Source organism: Furipterus horrens, unplaced genomic scaffold (assembly GCF_987537825.1).
Source record: "Furipterus horrens unplaced genomic scaffold, mFurHor1.1.pri manual_scaffold_11, whole genome shotgun sequence".
NCBI classification, from domain to species: Eukaryota; Metazoa; Chordata; class Mammalia; order Chiroptera; family Furipteridae; genus Furipterus; species Furipterus horrens.
In genome coordinates, this window is record NW_028327181.1 from 44,193,812 (window position 1) to 44,213,396 (window position 19,585).

The 19,585-nt window shown below is 41.9% G+C and overlaps 1 protein-coding gene and 1 non-coding gene across 2 annotated transcripts in view; both read left to right on the plus strand.

Moving 5' to 3' along the window:
* Nucleotides 1–19,585, plus strand: part of ULK2 (unc-51 like autophagy activating kinase 2) — a 113,678-nt gene that overhangs the window by 27,073 nt on the left and 67,020 nt on the right. The window contains exons 6-13 of the mRNA XM_090291807.1: nt 2,818–2,991; nt 3,842–3,915; nt 6,048–6,149; nt 7,199–7,257; nt 8,553–8,635; nt 12,444–12,491; nt 12,854–12,942; nt 18,987–19,158. Of these exons, the coding sequence (XP_090147933.1) occupies nt 2,818–2,991; nt 3,842–3,915; nt 6,048–6,149; nt 7,199–7,257; nt 8,553–8,635; nt 12,444–12,491; nt 12,854–12,942; nt 18,987–19,158 (801 nt within the window). The remainder of the gene's footprint in view (nt 1–2,817; nt 2,992–3,841; nt 3,916–6,047; nt 6,150–7,198; nt 7,258–8,552; nt 8,636–12,443; nt 12,492–12,853; nt 12,943–18,986; nt 19,159–19,585) is intronic.
* On the plus strand, nt 2,375–2,546 carry LOC149997439 (U1 spliceosomal RNA). Its single transcript, XR_016507361.1, has one exon. It is a non-coding gene; the product is annotated as a U1 spliceosomal RNA (small nuclear RNA).

Here is a 19,585-nt window from a genome sequence, read left to right on the forward strand (position 1 = left end):
TGGGGGATCCAACCCAGGAAAGATGGTGCGGGTTGGCAGCCATGTGGGAGGGATGTTTAGCACAGAGACAATGGCAGCTGTCCCTTCGACCCTCGCTGCAGCCACCCTACTCTCCCCATGTGTCTCCGGTGCTTCCCGAGCTTCTGTCCCTCTGCCAGGGCCCAGGATGAGTGCCTACAGGCCAGTGAGTCTGTGCAGGGGCCCTGAAAGGACCCCCGGGTTTCCAGCAGCCTTCCCGCTCACCTGGACAGACAGAAGCCCTGCTGACTGTCACAGCCAGCTGTTGTGGCTCCTCTTCCTGGCAGTGGTGCTCTGGGCTGGGACGCTCAGCATGGGGCTGGGACTTTGATGTCACTGATACACCTCCCGATTCCCAGCTGCCACTCATGGGTGTGGGGCCAGCCCATTTTGCATCTCCACCTCTCCTACCAGGCTGGATGTGGCTTCTTTATATCCCTGGCTATAGGACTTCTATTCAGCTTGTCTTCAGATGGTTCTCCAGGTTGATTGTTCTCTTAACTTGGCTGTAATTTTGATGTGGTCATGGGAGGAAGTGAGCACACCATTTACCTACTTCGCTGTCTTGATTGGATACCAGAAAACAGTATTTTCAATCTGAAACTGGGAATCCGCAGATGCGGGATGCTGATGGCGGACGTTGCCGTGCACCACTTCCTATGGGGAGCCTGAGCATCTGTGGTGTTCATTATCGGCAGGGGTCCTGGAACCATGCCCCCCAGTGATACGGAGAGACAGTGCATTAAATTTTTAACGTGGGAATCTGAGTTTATTGGATTGTGTTGAGAAATACACATCTCATGTTCATAAAAATAATGTGAATTTTTACCACAGGTTGCACCCAGAAGTAGCCTACACTAAATTAGTTCTTTAATTCCCCCCAGGGGAACAGTGTTAGAATTTGGATTCTGAATTAAATAAATTTTAAGTATATTCAGTTGTGTGTCATGGGGCAGAGATATGTTCTAAGTAGCTACAATCATTTAAAGTAGCAAAAATTTTTCTAAGCCATTGAATGATAATGTAAATTAATGAAATGAAAGAAAAACATAGTATCCATTTTAACTGTTACAATGTAATTTAAGCAAAACATTACCAAAATAAAGCTTTGACTCATTCATTAATATGTAATAATTTATGTATTGCCGTTAGCAGGAAAGTGGCTCTGGAATCATATACTGCAAATTTAAACAATACTCATCTCCAGGGTATGGGATTATGGAGGATTTTACTTTTTATATCTTAGCGTATTTGAATTTTTTTTTTTTTTTTACAGTGAGGATCAGAAACAGAACTTCAAAGAATTAAAAAATGGGGATAGGTTAAAAACAGCCCTCATTGAAAAAAGTATTTGGTAATTTTTAAACCAGAAGGATTTATTTTATCTGAAGATGTTAAAGACATAAAGTGTCACTTAATGTGTCATTTAAAAACCATAATATTTTACTTGTTCCAAGTGTTAATGTTATTTTCATATCTTAATCACATATAGAAAGGTAGTACAGAACATAGTCTAGATTTGTATGGACGATTTAGATAGGGTCATGGATATTAAATCCCAAGTGGGGTTTCATGGAATTATACTTGTGACTTTTAGATTCATTGCAATAAGAAGTTTATATTTGCGTACAGACTATACTTGCGTGCCTATGTGCCAGGCCTTTATCTAAAGTCTTCATGACTGATTGTGCTGTCTGATTTGATGAGCCTATTTTCCAAAGTGGCTAGCCTATTTTCTGCTTCTTATAGATGAGGGGCGGGCACAGAAGGATCCGCTAACAGAGTCAGACAGTAAGTGGTAGAGGAGCTAGGATTTGAACAAAGGCACTCTGACTCCAAGCCAAACTATTTAGCATTGCACAGTCCAGCGTACAAATAGAAACACTGAGGCATCTGCTGAATAATGACTATCCTCAAAAACAGTGTTCCTGCTGCCTCTATCACCGTGAAAACAGGTTAAGCATTTCTTCTTAAAGGTGTCTTCAGTTGTGAAAGATGCTGCAGTGGGATGATGGGACAGGCGGGTGGGCAGGTGCGCGACTGAAGGAGGGAGACCGGAGGAACCCGGGTTCCTGACAGGTTCGAGTGGCAGTGGTGTGCAAGTGTCCCTGTCCAAGGGTTTCACCTGTCTCTAGTTTGTGCTCATGTCATGGTTGGAATTGAATATGGACATTTCTCCCCGGTGTTTGACTAATATGATGGGAACTTGTTTTTTGGCTTGTAGAGGGGACTCATTTGCTGAGCATCTGTTGTATTAAGAGTCATGGACGGCAGTGTGGTGATTGCTGGGGGTGGGGGGTGGAACGGATGCAAATGGTGATGGAAAAAATACAATAAAGATAAAAATAGAGTAATGATTCTTACCCGGCAGGGGAGACCCCATGGTCACGGAAGTGGCTTTCCCGGGGCGAGGCTTATCCATCGCACTCCGATGTGCTGACCCCGTGATGTCCCCAAATGTGGGAAACCCGACTGCATGATTTGTGGTAGCGGGCGGGGTGGGGGGAGTGCATTCATGCTGCACCCTGTTAAAAAAATAATAATGATGAGAAAGGAAAAACAAAATGAACACCAGTGAAAACAAAAGGTGCAAATGTAAATCAGTTCTCTTTACAACAAATTAATTAAAACTTTTGAGAAATCTGCTATCTCTTCATAGACTTAAATTATTAAAGGGAAAAAATGTGAATCTAGTTCTCTCCATGGTCTCTTTAGCAGCTCAATTCTAATAATGATGGCATGTGCAGATGGTATTTGATTTTGTACACTTAAATATTTATGTGACTCCTTCCCTCCCAGCTAAAGGCACTCTCAGTGAAGATACCATCAGAGTGTTTCTGCATCAGATTGCAGCTGCCATGCGGATTCTGCACAGCAAGGGGATAATCCACAGGGATCTCAAGCCACAGAACATCTTGCTGTCTTATGCCAGTCGCAGGAAGTCCGGTGTCAGTGGTATTCGCGTCAAAATAGGTAAGTGGCCATGTATTGTTTCATGCAAAAACTGTCTTCGAGACTCAGTACCTTTATGTAATTTTAGTTCACTTTGTTAGAATGAGCGGTTTTGTTGATGCATTTTGGAAATTTTTATTGAGTTCAGCGAGGTGTGTGAGATGTGAACCCTTGACGTGATTGGCCTCAGGTGGTGAATTTCAGACAGGACCAAAGCGCTCCTGTTTGGAACTCTTACCTACGAGTCCCATCAGGGAACCCCGCTCCTCCTCACCAGAGGGAAGCCAAAGTATTGCAGTTGTTGGCAGCAAATTAATAACCCAGATTTTTTACAACTCATGGGATTTTAACACAAGAAATCTAAAAGACCATTTAGTACAGACTTCTTATTTGGCAGGTTTTTTAGTGCTCTTATATCTCAAAATTATTTGAAGCAGTTTGTAATGCTAGACCTTTTATTTTTTTAAATTTTATTTTGGTGGTTAGAAAAATAATTTTTTAACAATATTTTAAGACATTTCTGTTATTATGTAGGTTACATCTGATATCTGGAGGACGAAAGACAGTTCAGTTTTAATAAGAGCTATATTAATGAATTATTTATTACAATTAGTGTTTTCTCTTGCAAAATTTGGTGCTTTCTCCTTGGTTACAAGGAGAGGAGCAGGGACTTGTACAACTGGTGATTACTTCTATTTCTTAGCTTGTTAAAATTGAGGTAGCTGCTTTTTTCTTTGGTAAACAGTCTTAAATAATGCCTGTTAATTGCTTACAATTCTTTTGTGCCCTCTTGTATCTTGAAGAATCGTGATCTGTATTAAGTGTGAGCAAAGGTATCATTTGCTTTTCTCTTTTTTATCTTGTGGAATAGCGGATTTTGGTTTTGCTCGTTATCTACACAGTAACATGATGGCTGCGACACTGTGTGGGTCCCCGATGTACATGGTGAGTGAGCGTCTGGCCCTCCCGTGTTCGCAGAGCTGTGCGCATTGCAGTGCATGCACCGTGCCTGCTGCCACGTGGGGTGGGAGCGGACGTTGAGCCCAAACTGTTACTTATGTCACTGACATTGATTGTTTTACTGAGAATGCTGTAATACAGACACCTTTTGCTTTGACCTAGTGGGCTGTAGAAGTTAGTCATCCTTGCCCATTGGTTTTTATTCTTTTAAAAAAATTATTGTGGTGGAAATTTCCTATTAAATTAAATTGAAAATTAAAATTGATGAAGTATGGTCATCCTGTACTTGATGTGTAATATTAGGAATATTAGGAATACTTAAAGAAACATTTCGGGGACACCTCTTCAGCTATAGGATATACCAATCTTTTGCACATTGTCTCTCTTGACAAGACCCCTATATTGTAGAAGTTTTTTTCATCTGTGTCATACTTAAAGCTGAAAAATCTTAGGTAGCTTTCCTCTCAATCCTTTCATATGCATAGTGTCAGGTCTGATAGGGGAAGGCTGTGAAGCTCCTGAACTAATGTGAAGTAGTAGACTAGAAATACCTTAATTCTGGAACTTCAGAATCCTGCGAAGTAAATACATGTACCTATTTCAATTCTAAGTTTAAAATGGGTTTATTTTCAATTAGGATTCTTTTCTTTTTCTTTTTCTTTGAGAGAGAGACAGAGACAGAGAGAGAGAAAGAAACATTGATTTGTTGTTCCACTTACTTATGCCGTCATTGGTTGATTTTTGTATGTGCGCTGACCAAGAATAGAACCCACAACCCTATCATAAGGGATGATGCTCGAATCAACTCAGCTACCCAGCTAGGGCTTCAATTAGGATTTCATCTAATCTAAAATCAACTTTGAAATTGTGGGAACTAGTAATCAAAGTTAAAAAAAATATATTACATTTACTTTGTTGATCACAGTTTTACTGCTTACATATAAATTTTTTAATTTAATATAATTAAAAAATCATTTTGTACATTTTGAGTATGAAATTAGTCCAGCCTTGGACTAATAGCTTTAAAGATAGAGTGCGCTTTGGCTGATTTTTAAAGGAAATTGACCCAATAAGAAATTTACAAGAGACAATAAAAATGCTGTGCCTGGAAAATAAAATTCACTACTTTTAATATATTTACATTTCTGTTTAATGTTTGTCCCGATTGATGGTATTTGTAAAAAGCAACATCTAATGAGAGGTGGGAAAACAGCTATAACGAAGCAGCAGGCAAATGCCTTTGCTTTTAAAACAGTTTTTAAAAAATCTTCACCCCAGGATATGTTTATTTCTTTTAGAGGGAAAGAGGGAGGGGGAGAGAGAGAGAAACATCCATGTGAGAGAAACATTGATTGGTTGGTTGCCTCCTGTATGCACCCTGACCGGAATCAAACCCACAGCCTAGGTATGTGCCCTGACCTGGGATCGAACCTGCAACCTTTTTTGGTGTACAGGTCGATGCTCCCACCAACTGAGCCACTTGGTCGGGGCAAGATTTTTATTACTGTGTTTTGTGGTACAGTTTTTCTATTACTTTAAAAGCTTTTAAATAACAAAAAAATAATGTAACAAAAACACTTGTGTACCTACCATCTATATTTAACAAAGTTAACATTTTGCCGTGTTTGCCTTGATCTTATTTTTTAGAAAGAAATAAAATATCTCAGAGACAGTCCAAGTTCTTATTGTACCTCTCCCTTTTTCCATTCCCCACTCTTCTACTCTCATAACCCAGAAGTAATCTCTATCCTGTAATTGGTGTGTATATTTCTTTATTATTATTTTAATACTCTTACTGTATTTTATGTGTCCTGTAATTGGCGTGTATATTTCTTCATTATTATTTTAATACTTTTACTATGTTTTATGTGCACATAATAATATATAGAAATGCTTGTTTCTACGGCTTCTTTTCATGCAACATTTTTTCAAGATTTACCAGTAAATGTCATTGTATTCATTACAGTATCATTTTGATTAGGGAAATATCACAGTGTGTTGTTTTTATTTTATTAGTTTTGTTAGCAGTGTGACCTTTTCCAGTTAATTAATATACTGCTATGCATATTAATTATGTAATAACATACTGCATGTCTCTCAAATGTTCTTACCCCCAGGCTCCTGAGGTTATCATGTCTCAACATTATGATGCTAAGGCAGACTTATGGAGCATAGGAACAGTGATCTATCAATGCCTAGTTGGAAAACCACCTTTTCAGGTATCCTGACTTTCTTCTTAATGTGCTCAGTTTTGGGTTCTTCTCATTTTGCAGTTGCCTTTATAAAATGGAGAATCCTTTGAAGTGTTTTTTGGTTTCTTTGTGACTTACTTTGATTTTGTTACAGGCCAAAACTGCCGTAGTGACCAGAACATTTTTTGCTTTTCCTTTTTTATCTGCCTTGTCTTTGCAGTTGGACTGAGCATGAAACCTGCTCTGTTTCCCAGGGTCGTGAAAACTAGTGGGGGTCTGGGCGAACCCCCTGGGGAGGGGGTGTGGACTGCCCTGTCAGTGCTTCCTGCCCAGCCTGCTGTGGGGGCCCTGGAATCCAGGCAGGGGCCAGGGCTAATCTGGGGTACCACTGTAGTTCCTGTCTCTGCCGGGCGAGAGAGAGCTGGGTGTTCAGGCTTCGCGGAAGTTACTTTGCATCTGTCCTCTTCCCTCCATTCCGCTAACATCTTGTCAGAAGAGGCCCTCTCAGATATAATCATGATGATTCCTCTTGAGTGCATGCTGCATAATTACAAAGAGGTTCTTTGAGTCTGAGCCTGGATCAGAGTGAAATTATTCGCCCAAGATGGTATTTAAAGAATCAGTGGCGTGGCCAGGTTAAGCAGTTACTTTTCCCACCTGGTTTGTGTGTAGAGGCAGCTTCACTAGTTCAGCAGCTCTCAGGATGGGGGTGCTGCTTGTTCTGTGGGGACGGAAAAGCGGCAGCACCCTCGGTTCTCGTCCTGGGACCTGACGTCCTAATGTAAAACACACATACACTTGACTTCACACAGTCACAGCGTGCCTGTTGCCTTGGCCGTGAATATCGGTTCTTAGGCTTCTCTCAGTGTCAGGCCTCTCTGAGAGGCTGGTCTCGGTGCCAGTACACGCAGCCTTTGCGTGCAAAGTCCTGGGGGCCTTCTGAATTTCAGCAGTCCGTGGCTTTCAAGTTCAGATAATCTATGTTCTACAGCAAGAACATAAACATCGATCATGTGATTTGGAATTTTTGCCCCTGTTATTTAGTAAATTAAACCTTTTTTTTTTTTTTTAAACAGGCCAGTAGTCCTCAAGACTTACGGATGTTTTATGAAAAAAACAGAAGCTTAATGCCTAGGTATGTGTTTTGATTACCCTGAGCTTCACTATCTGTAAATACAGTGTTATTTATTTGAGCTCTTTGTGTTTTATGTATTTCCATTATTGAACTTTTCTTCAGTGACAGTAAGAGCATCTGCTATAACAGGAAATCGGAAGGTTACTATCATATCACAGGTTCCTGTGTTGTGCTGTATCATTTGTCTCTCTCTCATATTTAAGAGGAAAACTGGAAGTTACATGTGTCTGTGAGGTGAGGGAAGGAAACAGAATAGCTGGGCATAAAGCGGCACGTCACGCCCCCCACGTCCTGCCCCGCCGTCTAGGGGTAATGAGAGCTTGCTGGGTGGCTTTCGAAATCTTTCTTGTGCAAGTTCTTTTTACTCATTGAATGCTTATTTATGTATATATTTATACACGCACACACATCATACTTTGGAAATTGTTCTGCAGCTTTTTCTGCTCTGCAGTATAGCGTAGACATTGTTCAGCAACCGCCGCATTTTTTGAATGGCTACCTGGAGTCTCATGGAGAGGTGTGTCCTACTTTGTTTAACCAGGTGCTTGTTTTCAGTTTCTGATGACTACAAACAGGCTTTAGTGGGGGGCAGAGAGGGAGAGTGTACACACATTTGTGCGTTTCTTTGGGATGGACTCCTAGACATGGATTTGTTGGACTGAAAGTAGCTTCTCCAAATTGGCTGTTTGTGTTCACACAGCAGAGAGTGCTCCTTGCCCCACATTTTACCAAGGTGGGGTGTGGTGAGACTTGATGCCTCACAAATGGGGGAGGACAAATTAGCTACTGGTTGAATTTTCATTATTTTCTTTACTAGTGAGCTCGACTCTTTTACTTGTTTAATGTCCTTTTTATAGTTTTTATTCTGTGACTTTTATATTCCTATTACTCATTTTTCTGCTGCCTTGTTTGTCTTTTTCTTATTGGATTTCAGGAAGCTGTATTATTTCTCACTTGAATTTATTTAAGCTCTGCCCTTTTCCTGAAAGAATTGGAGGTGGTTCTTTTTCTAATAGAGAACTTCGTAGTAACTCTTAGCGCCAGGTTGAAGTTGTGTTAAAACACAAGACTGACTGCTTGTGAACTGCTTTATTCACGTAGATATCCCAGCCTACCACAGCGGTCTCTCTCAAGGGCAGTTTCTTAGTGTATATTTTTTTCTTTTAAGGAATAAGACTGATGTGGTCCTCTTGGTGTGCAATGTAGTATTGGTGAAACTGCACATCCATTTTGTTTATTATATTTAAGTCGAAAGTCACATAGTTAATAGAAACTCCTTTTTCGCTTTCCCTCAGCATCCCCAGAGAAACGTCACCTTATTTGGCTAATCTCCTTTTGGGTTTGCTTCAGAGAAACCAGAAAGATAGAATGGACTTTGGTGAGTAATGTTTTCAAATTTTCACATGCGTTCTAATTTTATTTTTTTCTAGTCTGAAAAGATTTCTTTAAAAAGATTATCAAGGTTTCAGAAGAAAATTAAAGTCAATTCCACTTTTCTTTCTCTCTTTTTCTTGCACTTACTTTGTTAATATTTATTGCGCACCTGCCATGTTCTAGGTATGGGGGTAGAGTAGTAAACAAAATCCCTGTCCTCATGATGCATAAATTCTAGTAGGAGAGACACACACACATGACAAGCTCTACTTATGTGCTGTATTAGAAAGTGGTGAGCACTGTGGAAAAAATAAAGAAGGAAGAGAAATGAGGGTTGGGGGAGGGTTAAACTTTTAAAGAAAGTAGTCAGTGAAGACCTTTCTGAGGAAGCGACATTTGAACAAAGGCTGATGGATGCCGGGTGGGTATCTCTGGGAAGAGCTTTCCAGACAGAGGGAAAAGCCAAGAGCCAGTGCCAACGCCCTGAGCGGGGAGCAGGCCACGTAAGCAGTAGACTTGGGCCTTTGCTTCAGGTGTGGTGGGAGCCATTGGAGGGTTTTGAGCGGAGGAATCATATGAGCTGACTAATGTTTTGAAAAGGATCAGCCGGGTGGCTTGGTGAGAACAGACGGCAGGAGGCGGGGAGGAAGCTGGGAGGCTGCTCAGGAGGCTGCAGCAGCTTCCGGGGAGAGATGAAGCAGCTGAGGCTGGGGTAACAGCCATGCAGGTGGTAAGAAATTACTGAATCCTGGGTCTTTTTGGAGGTAGAGACACAGCATTTCTAGAGGAATTGGATGTGGGTTGTGAGAGAAAGAGGAGACTCGAGGATGACTCCCAGGAGCAACTGAAGGGGTGGAGCTCTCCGTTACCAGACGGGGAAGACTGTGGATAGAGCAGACTGGGGGGGCCAGATCAGGAGCTGAGGTTGGACATGTTGAATTTAAGATGGCCATTTAACATCTCAGTGCGATGTCCAGAGGCACTGGGATATGAGAGGAGAGGTAGAGGCTGGGGAAATATTTGGGAAAAGATCTGGGAAGAAGGAATGGAGGAAAAACACCTCAGAATCCTAGTAGAAATGTCCCTAACCTCAAAGAAAGGGGTTCATGGAGCCAAGGAGAGGCACCTCCTTGTATGGGACCCTTGTGAACATGTGCTCTGTGTCGAAGAATTTTACGTTCCTTTTTTAAAATTTATTTATTTATTTATTAATCCTCACCTGAGGATAAGTTACTGATTTGAGAGAGAGAGAAGAAGAGAGATAGTGGTTGCCTCCAGCACGTGCCCTGACCAAGGGTCAAAGCCACAACCTTCTGGTGTACAGGACAATGCTCCAGCCAGCCGAGCCAGCAGCCAGGGCCGGATTTCATATCCTCAAGGTGGAAGTCGGTATCACTGATTTTGAACCTTCTCTTATAATATAAGCATTAAAGCTAAAACTTTCCCTCCAAGTAATTTATCACGACCCATCTTCAAGTACTGTTTCACCCCTTCATGTGTAATCAGAGAGCTGAGAATGCTTAGCATTGTAGGGTTATCCAGTATTTGAAAGTTTTGAAAGATCATTTATCCTTGAAACTGTTTGGGTCCCAGCTCCTCTTTGGAGGACAGGGGAGTGTGTTAACTTGTTCTCACCAATCTTATGTAAAACTAGAAGGACTTCAGAATGACAAACCAGAAAAACCATATAACACGCGTAATAAAGTGCTTATCAAATTAACGCTGATCTTCAAATTTTTAGGAAAAAAGTTTGATTTTTTTGTAGTAATAATTATTTAATAGTAGAAATTTGCAAAAGTTTATTCCATAATTTTGGTCTGTTAATGGGTATTATGGAAATCCACACAAGCTTCTGGATAAGACAGGCTGGGGTTTGAATTCTCGTCCCTCGCCTTGCCAGCTCTCTGGCCCTGGGACGAGCGTGGCCCGTGCGTGCTCCGGTCCCCTGCTCTGCGGCAGGCAGAGCCCCCGCACCGAGAGCTGTGCGAGGGAAGCAGGCGCCGGTGTGCGGGCCCTCGCTCCTTGTCCCCGTCAGTGCCCTCAGCAGACGGCAGCCTCGTCGTTTCTGGGGGAGGAAAGGGGGGTAACATATTTTCTTACAGTTTTGCAAAACTGGAATTGAACTTTAGTTCATGTAGTTGTAAATATTTTTATCTTTCAAGGGGAGAAATTAAAATTAGAGTTGCTCTACAACCATGAGAAATATGGGTCATCAACGAAACAACATATTCACGGATAATAGTTTTAAAATTATAGATTATATATTTTCCATGCCGTAGCAATCTATTTGGAAGGTGGTTTTAGAGTCTTTGCGTTAGTCTATCTAGTTTCTTCATTTATATCTTTTCTTTTTCATTCCTATTATGTCCTTTGTAGAGGTCAACATAAAAAAGTCTTACATATCAAACTAGGATTTATATATATTAAGTTTTGTTCTAAAAAGATCTAAGGTGAAAACTCATGTTTCTTTTCAGAATTCTCCACATTCTCATTCCTTAGCAAGTGTTGTGATTGATTTGTACTTTGTGGAGCTTTGGGTATTTCAGTGAAACTCATGGGATCCTTCAGAGTGGAACATAATTTAGTTGAAACCTGAGTTAAGCTTATTTCTGATTTTATACATGTATTACTTAATTAACTTCCATACTGGTTTCATGCTATTCTTGCTTGCTCTGTGATATTTAATATTATACAAGTCAGAGACTTAATGATAAATGAGGTTACCTGTGTGTGTGTTTAAAGAAATAATGAAGAAACTTACACATATAGGAAAATAAAGAGAACTAGCATGTAGTATTCTCTACTTATTCAATACTTTTCTGTATCTAATTATCCTGCTTATTGTTTAGTTTTTATTCTTGGTGGATAGTGAAGAAATTAAATTAATAGTTTTTTAAAATAGTTTTTTAACAATTTATTTTATATTTATTGACTTAAGAGAGGAGAAGGGGGAGAGAGAGAGAGAGAGAGAGAGAAACATTGACTTGTTCCATTTATTGATGCATTCATTGGTTGATTCTTGCATGTGCCCTGACTGGGGATCAAACCTGCAACCTTGGAGTGTCAGAACAGTGCTCCAACCATCTGAGCTACCCAGCCAGGGCTAAAAGTTTTTTTCTTTTAAATAGTTTTTTGAAACCAGCTGTAGGAATACTTATCCTGGGGTAAGGCTAGAATTTATTGTACAAGTCAGTTACCTAGATTTCCTCTTAGGACACCGGACAGCCGTAGCTCAGTGCATGCCCAGGAAGGGTCTAGCCACAGCGCAGCGCTAGCGGCTGTCTGTGCGGGGGACACATGCACCAGAGCACGTCTGCTGTAGGGCCCTAAGGGCGTGTCATGCTGTATGATGTTTTGAAAATTCACAATTATTATTTAAAAATTTTCCTTGATTAAGAATTACTTATAATTTGATTTTTTTTTTTTTTTTAGATTTTATTTAATTACTTTTAGAGAGAGGGGAAGTGAGGGAGAAAGGGAGGGAGAGAAACATCAATGTGCAAGAGATATGTAGATTGGTTGCCTCTTACACACCCCCAACCAGGGACCTGGCCCACCACCCAGGAGTGTGCCCTGACTGGGAATCGAACTGGCAACCCTTCACAGGCCAGCACTCAACCCGCTGAGTCACACCAGCCAGGGTGATATTTTTATTGATAAAAATAATATGCTTCTACAAGTAGAGGAAAAGGTGCAGCATAGGTAAGTTAATAATTATTTGTGATCTCAGAGACATATCGACTACATGGACAACATTAACCTGTTTGCTAGTCAACATTGGGTAAAGGCTGCATTCTCGTTTTTCATTACAGGAACCTTTTTTAGCCATCCTTTTCTTGAGCAAGTTCCGGTAAAAAAATGTGAGTACCCACTTTTTGTATTTTTAATAAAGAGCGAATGCAAGCGTAAGGAAAAATTAGTATTTTGTATTATAAAATTAATTTCTTATTGTGCTTTTCAAGATTTTATTGACCTTTTCCTAAAAAAAAAAAAAAAAAACAAAAACAAAAACAAAATCTTGTAGTTAGTTGTGTTTATTTAATAACAGTTCTGTTTTTTCTTCCAAATGCAAGTTGAAATAGTGTTTAGTAATCGCTGCATTTAGTAAGCAGGTGACGTGAATTTTTGGCCAACACCAAAATGTAGTCCTGCGAGGCTTTTAGACAAGTCAGGTACCTGAACTGCAAAGGGGCAGCCCCCTCACCTGTGTCTCTCCTCACAGCCTGCCCAGTGCCGGTGCCCGCGTGCGCCGGCCTCGTCTCCGGAAGCGCCTGCGGCAGCTCCCCCTCCTGTCGCTTTGCCTCTCCACCAGTAAGTTCTGGTCTTGTCGAAGTAACCTGAGGGTTGGTGCTGTTGAGTCCGCTCACCAGGGGAGCCTGGAAGCGCACTGTGGGCATCCTTCTTAAGCGCAGCGTTCGCCGGTGCGGCGGAGGCTTGGGTCAGTGGGCCTGGGTTTCGACCTCTGCACTTACTTAGCTGTGTGAGCTTCTGCAAGAGATTTTACCTTTTGGGCTGTTTTCCTCTGAACAGTGAGTACGCTACTCTCACCTTTTCACGCCTTGAATGATACTTGCAAACAAAGAGTAGCTCTTACTTAAACAAATATGAGTAGGTAATTAATACGTTTATTTTATCTGAATGTCATAAACAGTTTGGATATTTATTATGCAGAGAATTCCCAATGGTGCAGGCATGACCCTTGAATCAGAGTTCACTGACCCAGATCCCTGGAGTTGTGATTCCTGCCCTGGAAGGGGGTTCCACTCCAACCTCTTTCTTCTGTGGAGGTGCCCAGGACATCTCCTCCATGGCTGTCTTCCCTCCAGTCCAAGTGCTTCTTCCTGATCCTGGGCACTGTGCTCACGTCTGATCACTTCTTCCTCCTCTCTGCCCCAGGGTCTTACTTGACCCTCTTCTGTGTTTTTCTAGACTGACTCTCCCTCAGACATCTCTTGCAGCCTGGGAGTGCTGTGACCTTGAGGCTTTCCCACAGGCCACGGTCCAAGGACTCTTGTGTCAGCTCATGTGTTTTTCAGATTAGCCCAGGAACAGGGATTTCTTCACCTGCTGGCAGAAGGGTGGGGGAGCCGTAAAAGGAGGTGATTGTATGATTAGCTGGTTGAGGCCACTCAGAGGTTTCAAAGTATGGGGCTCAGGAACCCCCGCAGCCCTTGCCATTTTAACTGGGGCAGGTGATTTCATCTCTGAGCCTGTTTCTCACGTATAAAGTGAGTATAATTTACCACTTCTGGGGGTTTTAAAAGGGTAAATGAGCAAAAGCACTCATTACAGTGCTTGACACACAGTAGATGCTTAGGAGTGACACTGCCTTCACTATTTCCCAGGGAAGCGAATCAGCCTGTTGCAAACAGGGGAGTCTTAAAACTGGCAAACAAAACCAAACCAAAACCTTTTTGCACAGCCTGCAGACTCAAGCCTAATAGAAAAGACAAGTGGGCCAATAAGACTTACATTACAGTTCCAGGAGTTTAAAGAGCAGAGAACACCGGGTGTGGAGTGACTGGCATACATGTAGCGGAAGTGTGTTGACATGGAGAGACCCTAGGATTCATTTGGATCTGGGCACAGCTGGCTTCTGTGCTGGCTCACCCTGTAGCTTCGGGGAAGTCAGGTGCAGAGCTGAGCCATGGCTGCCAGGCCTGTGAGGTGGGCCTCCTAAGCTCTGCTTCAAGGGCAGTGTGCTCATCTGCAAGGTGCCTAGCCATCGTGAGTACCTGGTAAGCTGTAGCTGTTGTGGCAAGTATCTTGTATATTTGCTACCACATGTAATACGGAACGCAAAGTTTGTGCGACAAAAAGGAAGACAAAGGGAAGACCAGAAGAAGGTGTGGGGGAGGTGTGGAGAGCAGGCCCAAAGAAGCCTGAGGGCCGACAGCCGGGGCATGAGAAGGGGAGGGCCAGTGGGAGGGACCCGGAGCTGGAGATGGCTCTGACCGGGGAGAGAATGGGGGTGTTTTTGCCGGCCAGGTGGCACTGAAGAGGAGGATGGAGCAGGAGCCAGGCTTTGGGCTGCTGGGGAAGAGCAGGATGGAGTGCAGACCAGAGCGAGGGGGTGGATGCAGGAGTGAAGAGACAGATGCAGGAGGGAGGGAGGAGACAGATCTGGATGCTAAAAACGTTAGTGGGAAACCGTTTTTAGAAGGCCTTTATTAAAAGCTCATGCTTAAAGTGAAAATTGAAAGGAAAGCTGGGAATAAAAGGAAAGCAGGAACATTTCTGTATAATTTCCAGTTAGTGAGATTAGAAAATGGGATTTGATAGACTTTTCATATAATCTGCCAAAAGTAAGATTTCATACCTGTATCTCTTCCTTCCTAGGGCTGGAGTAACTCTCTCACTAAGGGTTAATACTTAACACAGGTGTGCACCTATAACATTATCTTTTTTAAAAAAACTCTCATAAATATCCAACTGCTACTTTTTGCAGAGAAATCTTTGAAAGCCTAAAAAAAAAAAGCCTTAAAAAAACACACAAATCCAAATCACTCTTTTAGTTATGCTACTGGCTATCTGTAGGTTAAACGCTATTTAGATAATATCTCTTCAATATCTATTTATTGGTTTCGTATCATTTATTAAATCCCTGCTTTGTGTGAGGTTCTGGTTGATACTAATGAATGATATACCAGGGCCCTTATAGGGGTCCCTTAATATAAAGTCCCTTATATTAAGGAGTTTTTAATTTAATTATGTGGAGAAGAAGCAGGTAAATCAATCACTATGAGAAGCTTATATATGTATCTTTATTGACTGTGGGAATGTGGATGAGGAGCATGAAATCAGACCAAGAGCTAAGGAAGGCTGCTCAGAGAGGGCATGGAGCTGAGTTTTGAAGGAGTTAGCCAGGTGAATTAGTAGAAGAATAGTATTGCAGCCCTGGCTGGTGTGGCTCAGTAGATTGAGTGTCAGCCTGCCAGTTCAATTCCCAGTCAGGACAAAGGCCTGGGTTGCAGGCCAGGTCCCCAGTTGGGGGCGTGCAAGAGGCAATCTATGTATCTCTTGCACATTGATGTTTCTCTCCCTCTTTCTCTCTCCCTTCCCCTCTCTCTGAAAGTAAATAAATAAAATATTTTAAAAAACAATGAAATATTCTGTTTTAAAAAAAGAATAGTATTGCAGACATAGGAATCTTCATTCATGAAGACATGGCAACATGACCCACTGAAGGCACTGCAGCCCATCATGCCACTTAAATTTAAATTTGAAAAAGTGGGACAACTATAATTGAACAACAATAAAATAATATATATAAAAAATTTTAAATTTGTTAGAATTAAGTGAAATTTAAAATTCAGTTTCTTACTCACACTAGCTGCATTTCAAGTGCTCAGTAGTCATATGTAGCTAGTGGCTACCCTACTGGATAGCTTAGATACAGAGCTCTTCCATCATTGCAGGAAGTCCTATTGGACAAGGCTTCTGAGCAGTTCATTCTCGTGGATGTAAAGAGCATGGTGAGAGGAAAATAAAGTGACAGCCCTGGCTGTTGTGGCTCAGTGGACTGAGCACCAGCCTGCACAAGCCTGGATTGTGGCCGGGTCCTTGGTTGGAGGCGTGTGAGAGGCAACCAATCATTGTTTGTCTCACATCAGTGTTCCCTTCTCTCCCTTTCTTTCTCCCTCCTTTCCCCCCTCTAAAAATAAATAAATAAAAATCCTTTTAAAAAGAAAATAAAGCTACAAAGGGAGAGAGAAGCTGAATTTGAAAGAATTTGAGTATTGAACAAAGGAGCTCAAATTTTATCCTAAAAGCTGTGTTGAGTTATTTGAATAACTTTAAGTGGAGACATGATATGACCCACTATGTGTTTTGGCAAGCTTCAAAAGGCAGGGTGGAGAATTAGACTGGAGGCAAGTGGAGAGGTCCCTCTCCTAGGGGAAAGAGACCAACCTGAGACTGTCCCAGCTGTGTGTGTGTGTGTGTGTGTGTGGGTGTGTGGGTGTGTGTTTAAAGAATGAAGGTCTGACCAAAGGCAGCAGTGGGAAGGGGAGACGGGGATGGGAAGCAGGTGACAGAAAGATAGAGTTTGCAGAGCTTGAAGATTGCTTGAACTTGGGACTGAAGGAGAGGGAGGCCATACAGGCGATGGGTGGGTGGATGGGGAGATGGGTGGGGGATGGGAATGGCGAAGCAGCAGTAAGGGAGCACGGGGAGGGGGGCCTTGGAGTGTGAAGGGGGTGAGTCAGCACAGTACGACAAGGAGCAGGGGCAGGGCTCTTCGGAGGGCCTGGGCTGCAGAGGCGTCATTACGGGAGTGGTAGTTGAAGGTGGGGTGCAGAGGAGGATTTAACGGCAGGTGCACCGGGTGCACACCCTGGGCCCCGACTTCTGAAGGGCCCTGCAAAACCATTTTCCCTGTCTCTTTTTTTTTTAAGGGGCCCAATATTTTCTTCTGCGCCCGGGGCCTCAACCAACTTTAATCCGCCTCTGGTGGGGTGAGAGTGGTCACTGAGGTAAAATGAAAGGTGTGAGGACTAGAGGGCCAGGGTGGCATCCCGGGGGAGTTCCATACTCTTGTCTTCTCCTTTAAGGGTTCAATGAGAAGCAGGCGCCCACAAAAGAGAAGTAGGAGGAAAAGTAAGAGAGGGCAGGGTCACTGCATGAAGGGGTAGAGTGGCAGGAACAGAATGGTCCACAGTTCAGATGCAGCAGAGAATCCAAGGAACTTCGGGAACAGAGGGGGGGTCCACAGGACTTGGCAATGGGAGTTACTGGTAATCTCAGTGAGGGCAGTTTTATTGGCTATTGAAGGCAGAAAGTGGACATGATTGGTGAAGGGATACATGGGAAGTGAGGAAGTTGAGTCAGTGAAGACTGATAATTTCAAGAAGTGTTAAGAGAAGATGGTAACTGAGAGCACCACAGGGATTTGAGCTGTGAGAAAATGAAATGTGTTTATGTACGAAGGGAAGAGCCAGCCAAAGGGAGCGGGTGAAAGTGTCAGCACCGAAGAGGGGAAGCTGATCTAGGCCCTTGAGGAGGTGCGGAGAGCGGAGTTAGAACACAGATGGAGAGATTAGTTTTGGATGAAGGAGAAGCCTGTCTACCACTAAGGTGGTTGTAGACACAGATGATTTTGTAAATAGCTGAGGAAGAAATTCAGAGTTTCTGCCTAAACCACTGGAAACAAGTTGTGGACATATTTGGAATCACATCTCGACTCAACTGCTTTTTAGTTGTGTGATCTTGGGCAAATCCTGATCTTCTGAGTTTTGTTTATTTAAAAGTGAAATGGATTTCATAATGGCACTGAAGTTAGATAATACTTGGAGAGCTCTTAACAGTGCCCAGCTCTGGGTGATGTTCAGTGAAGGTCATCCTTCCATCTTCCCTTCCTTGAGGCATAAGTTCTCTTTGAAAAGTAATAAGGAGATTTTATGTCATGTGTATATCACATGCACACACAGAAGTGATAAGATTTGAGACTGATTTCATTGCATGGTGACATTCAGAGAAGCACCAGCAATGAATTGGGTGTTTAAGACTTGGATTTAAAGAGCATTATGTAGTGTTTGTTCTTTTCTTAAATAGAAACAAAGACTAAACTTAATTGGGACTTAACACAATACATAGTAAGTTATGAAGTTTGTTGTTTTAGAAAACCATTGTATAATCAAATCAACATATTCAATTAGAGTTGTCACTAGAGTCCTTGAACTAGGCAAGTGCAATGCTGCTTATGCCTAAGTATTTGCTTAAATATATTTATGTTTTTCTTCCCTTCCTGTCCTATCTCCCATAGACTTAACTCTTCCCCCTAACAAAAGAAATACACCCATGGACCTTTAAGGTTTCCAAATCTTTCTTTTTGTGAGTGTAAATAAATTTCTAGGCTCAGATGCAATTATCTGTATTGATTTGATTATTTTTACATAACATACTCTCTTGCTTTCCCGTTTCTAATGCTTTCTTTGTTGGAGATTTAAAACTTTGTGTGCTTGCAAGATGTCATTCAAGTCCCTGGTCATTTTGTTTTAGTCATTAAGGGACAGTTATTGAGTATCTGCCATGAGCTGAAACTGGGGACGTTGAGATGGTACAAACTCACCACAGAAATTTTAGGAGAGCCTACAGGTACTGTACATGTGATAAGTGGCATGATATATTTTAAGTATCACTTTTGGAAAACATTTAAGAAGTTTTTATGCCAAGAGATTTGAAACTGCTTTTTCTAAGGGAAAGATTTCCAAAGAGATTTTTTAAAATTATAGATGGAATTGAACTTTATGCCCACTTCTATGAAAAAAAAAAAAACCAAAATTCTTTAGTCTAATGGCTATTCTGACTTGTACTTTATTCTTAGGCCAGTTTTAATTTTATGTTGTTAATTTTAGTCCCTTGCAGATATGCAGCATATTCAGGAAGAAAACTTATCCTCCCCACCATTGGGTCCTCCCAACTACCTACAAGTGTCCAAAGATTCTGCCAGTACTAGTAGCAAGAACTCTTCTTGTGACACGGATGACTTTGTTTTGGTTCCACACAACATCTCGTCAGACCACTCATGTGAGAATCTTTTCTACTTGTACACAATCTATTTCTTAATTGACTAGACTATTTTTTTAACCTTTATATCGTGCTCTCTTGTGTAGGCCATTTTCAAATGGGCATTTTATTTAGTTGTTTGAATTCCCAGTATATACACCTACCTTTCTAAAGTCTGCTCCGTCATCTTGTAAAGAACAGTAACTTTGGCCTTGGCTGGTGTGACTCAGGGGGTTGAGCACCGGCCTGCACATTAGTTTTTCTCTCCCTCTCTTTCTCCCTCTCTTCCCTTCTCTCTAAAAGTATATAAATAAAATCTTTTTTTTTAAAAAAAAAAAAGAGAGAGATTTTGCCCTGGCTGGTGTGGCTCAATGGATTGAATGCTGGCATGAGAATCAAAGGGTCGCTGGTTCAATTCCCAGTCAGGGCACATGCCTGGGTTGGGGGC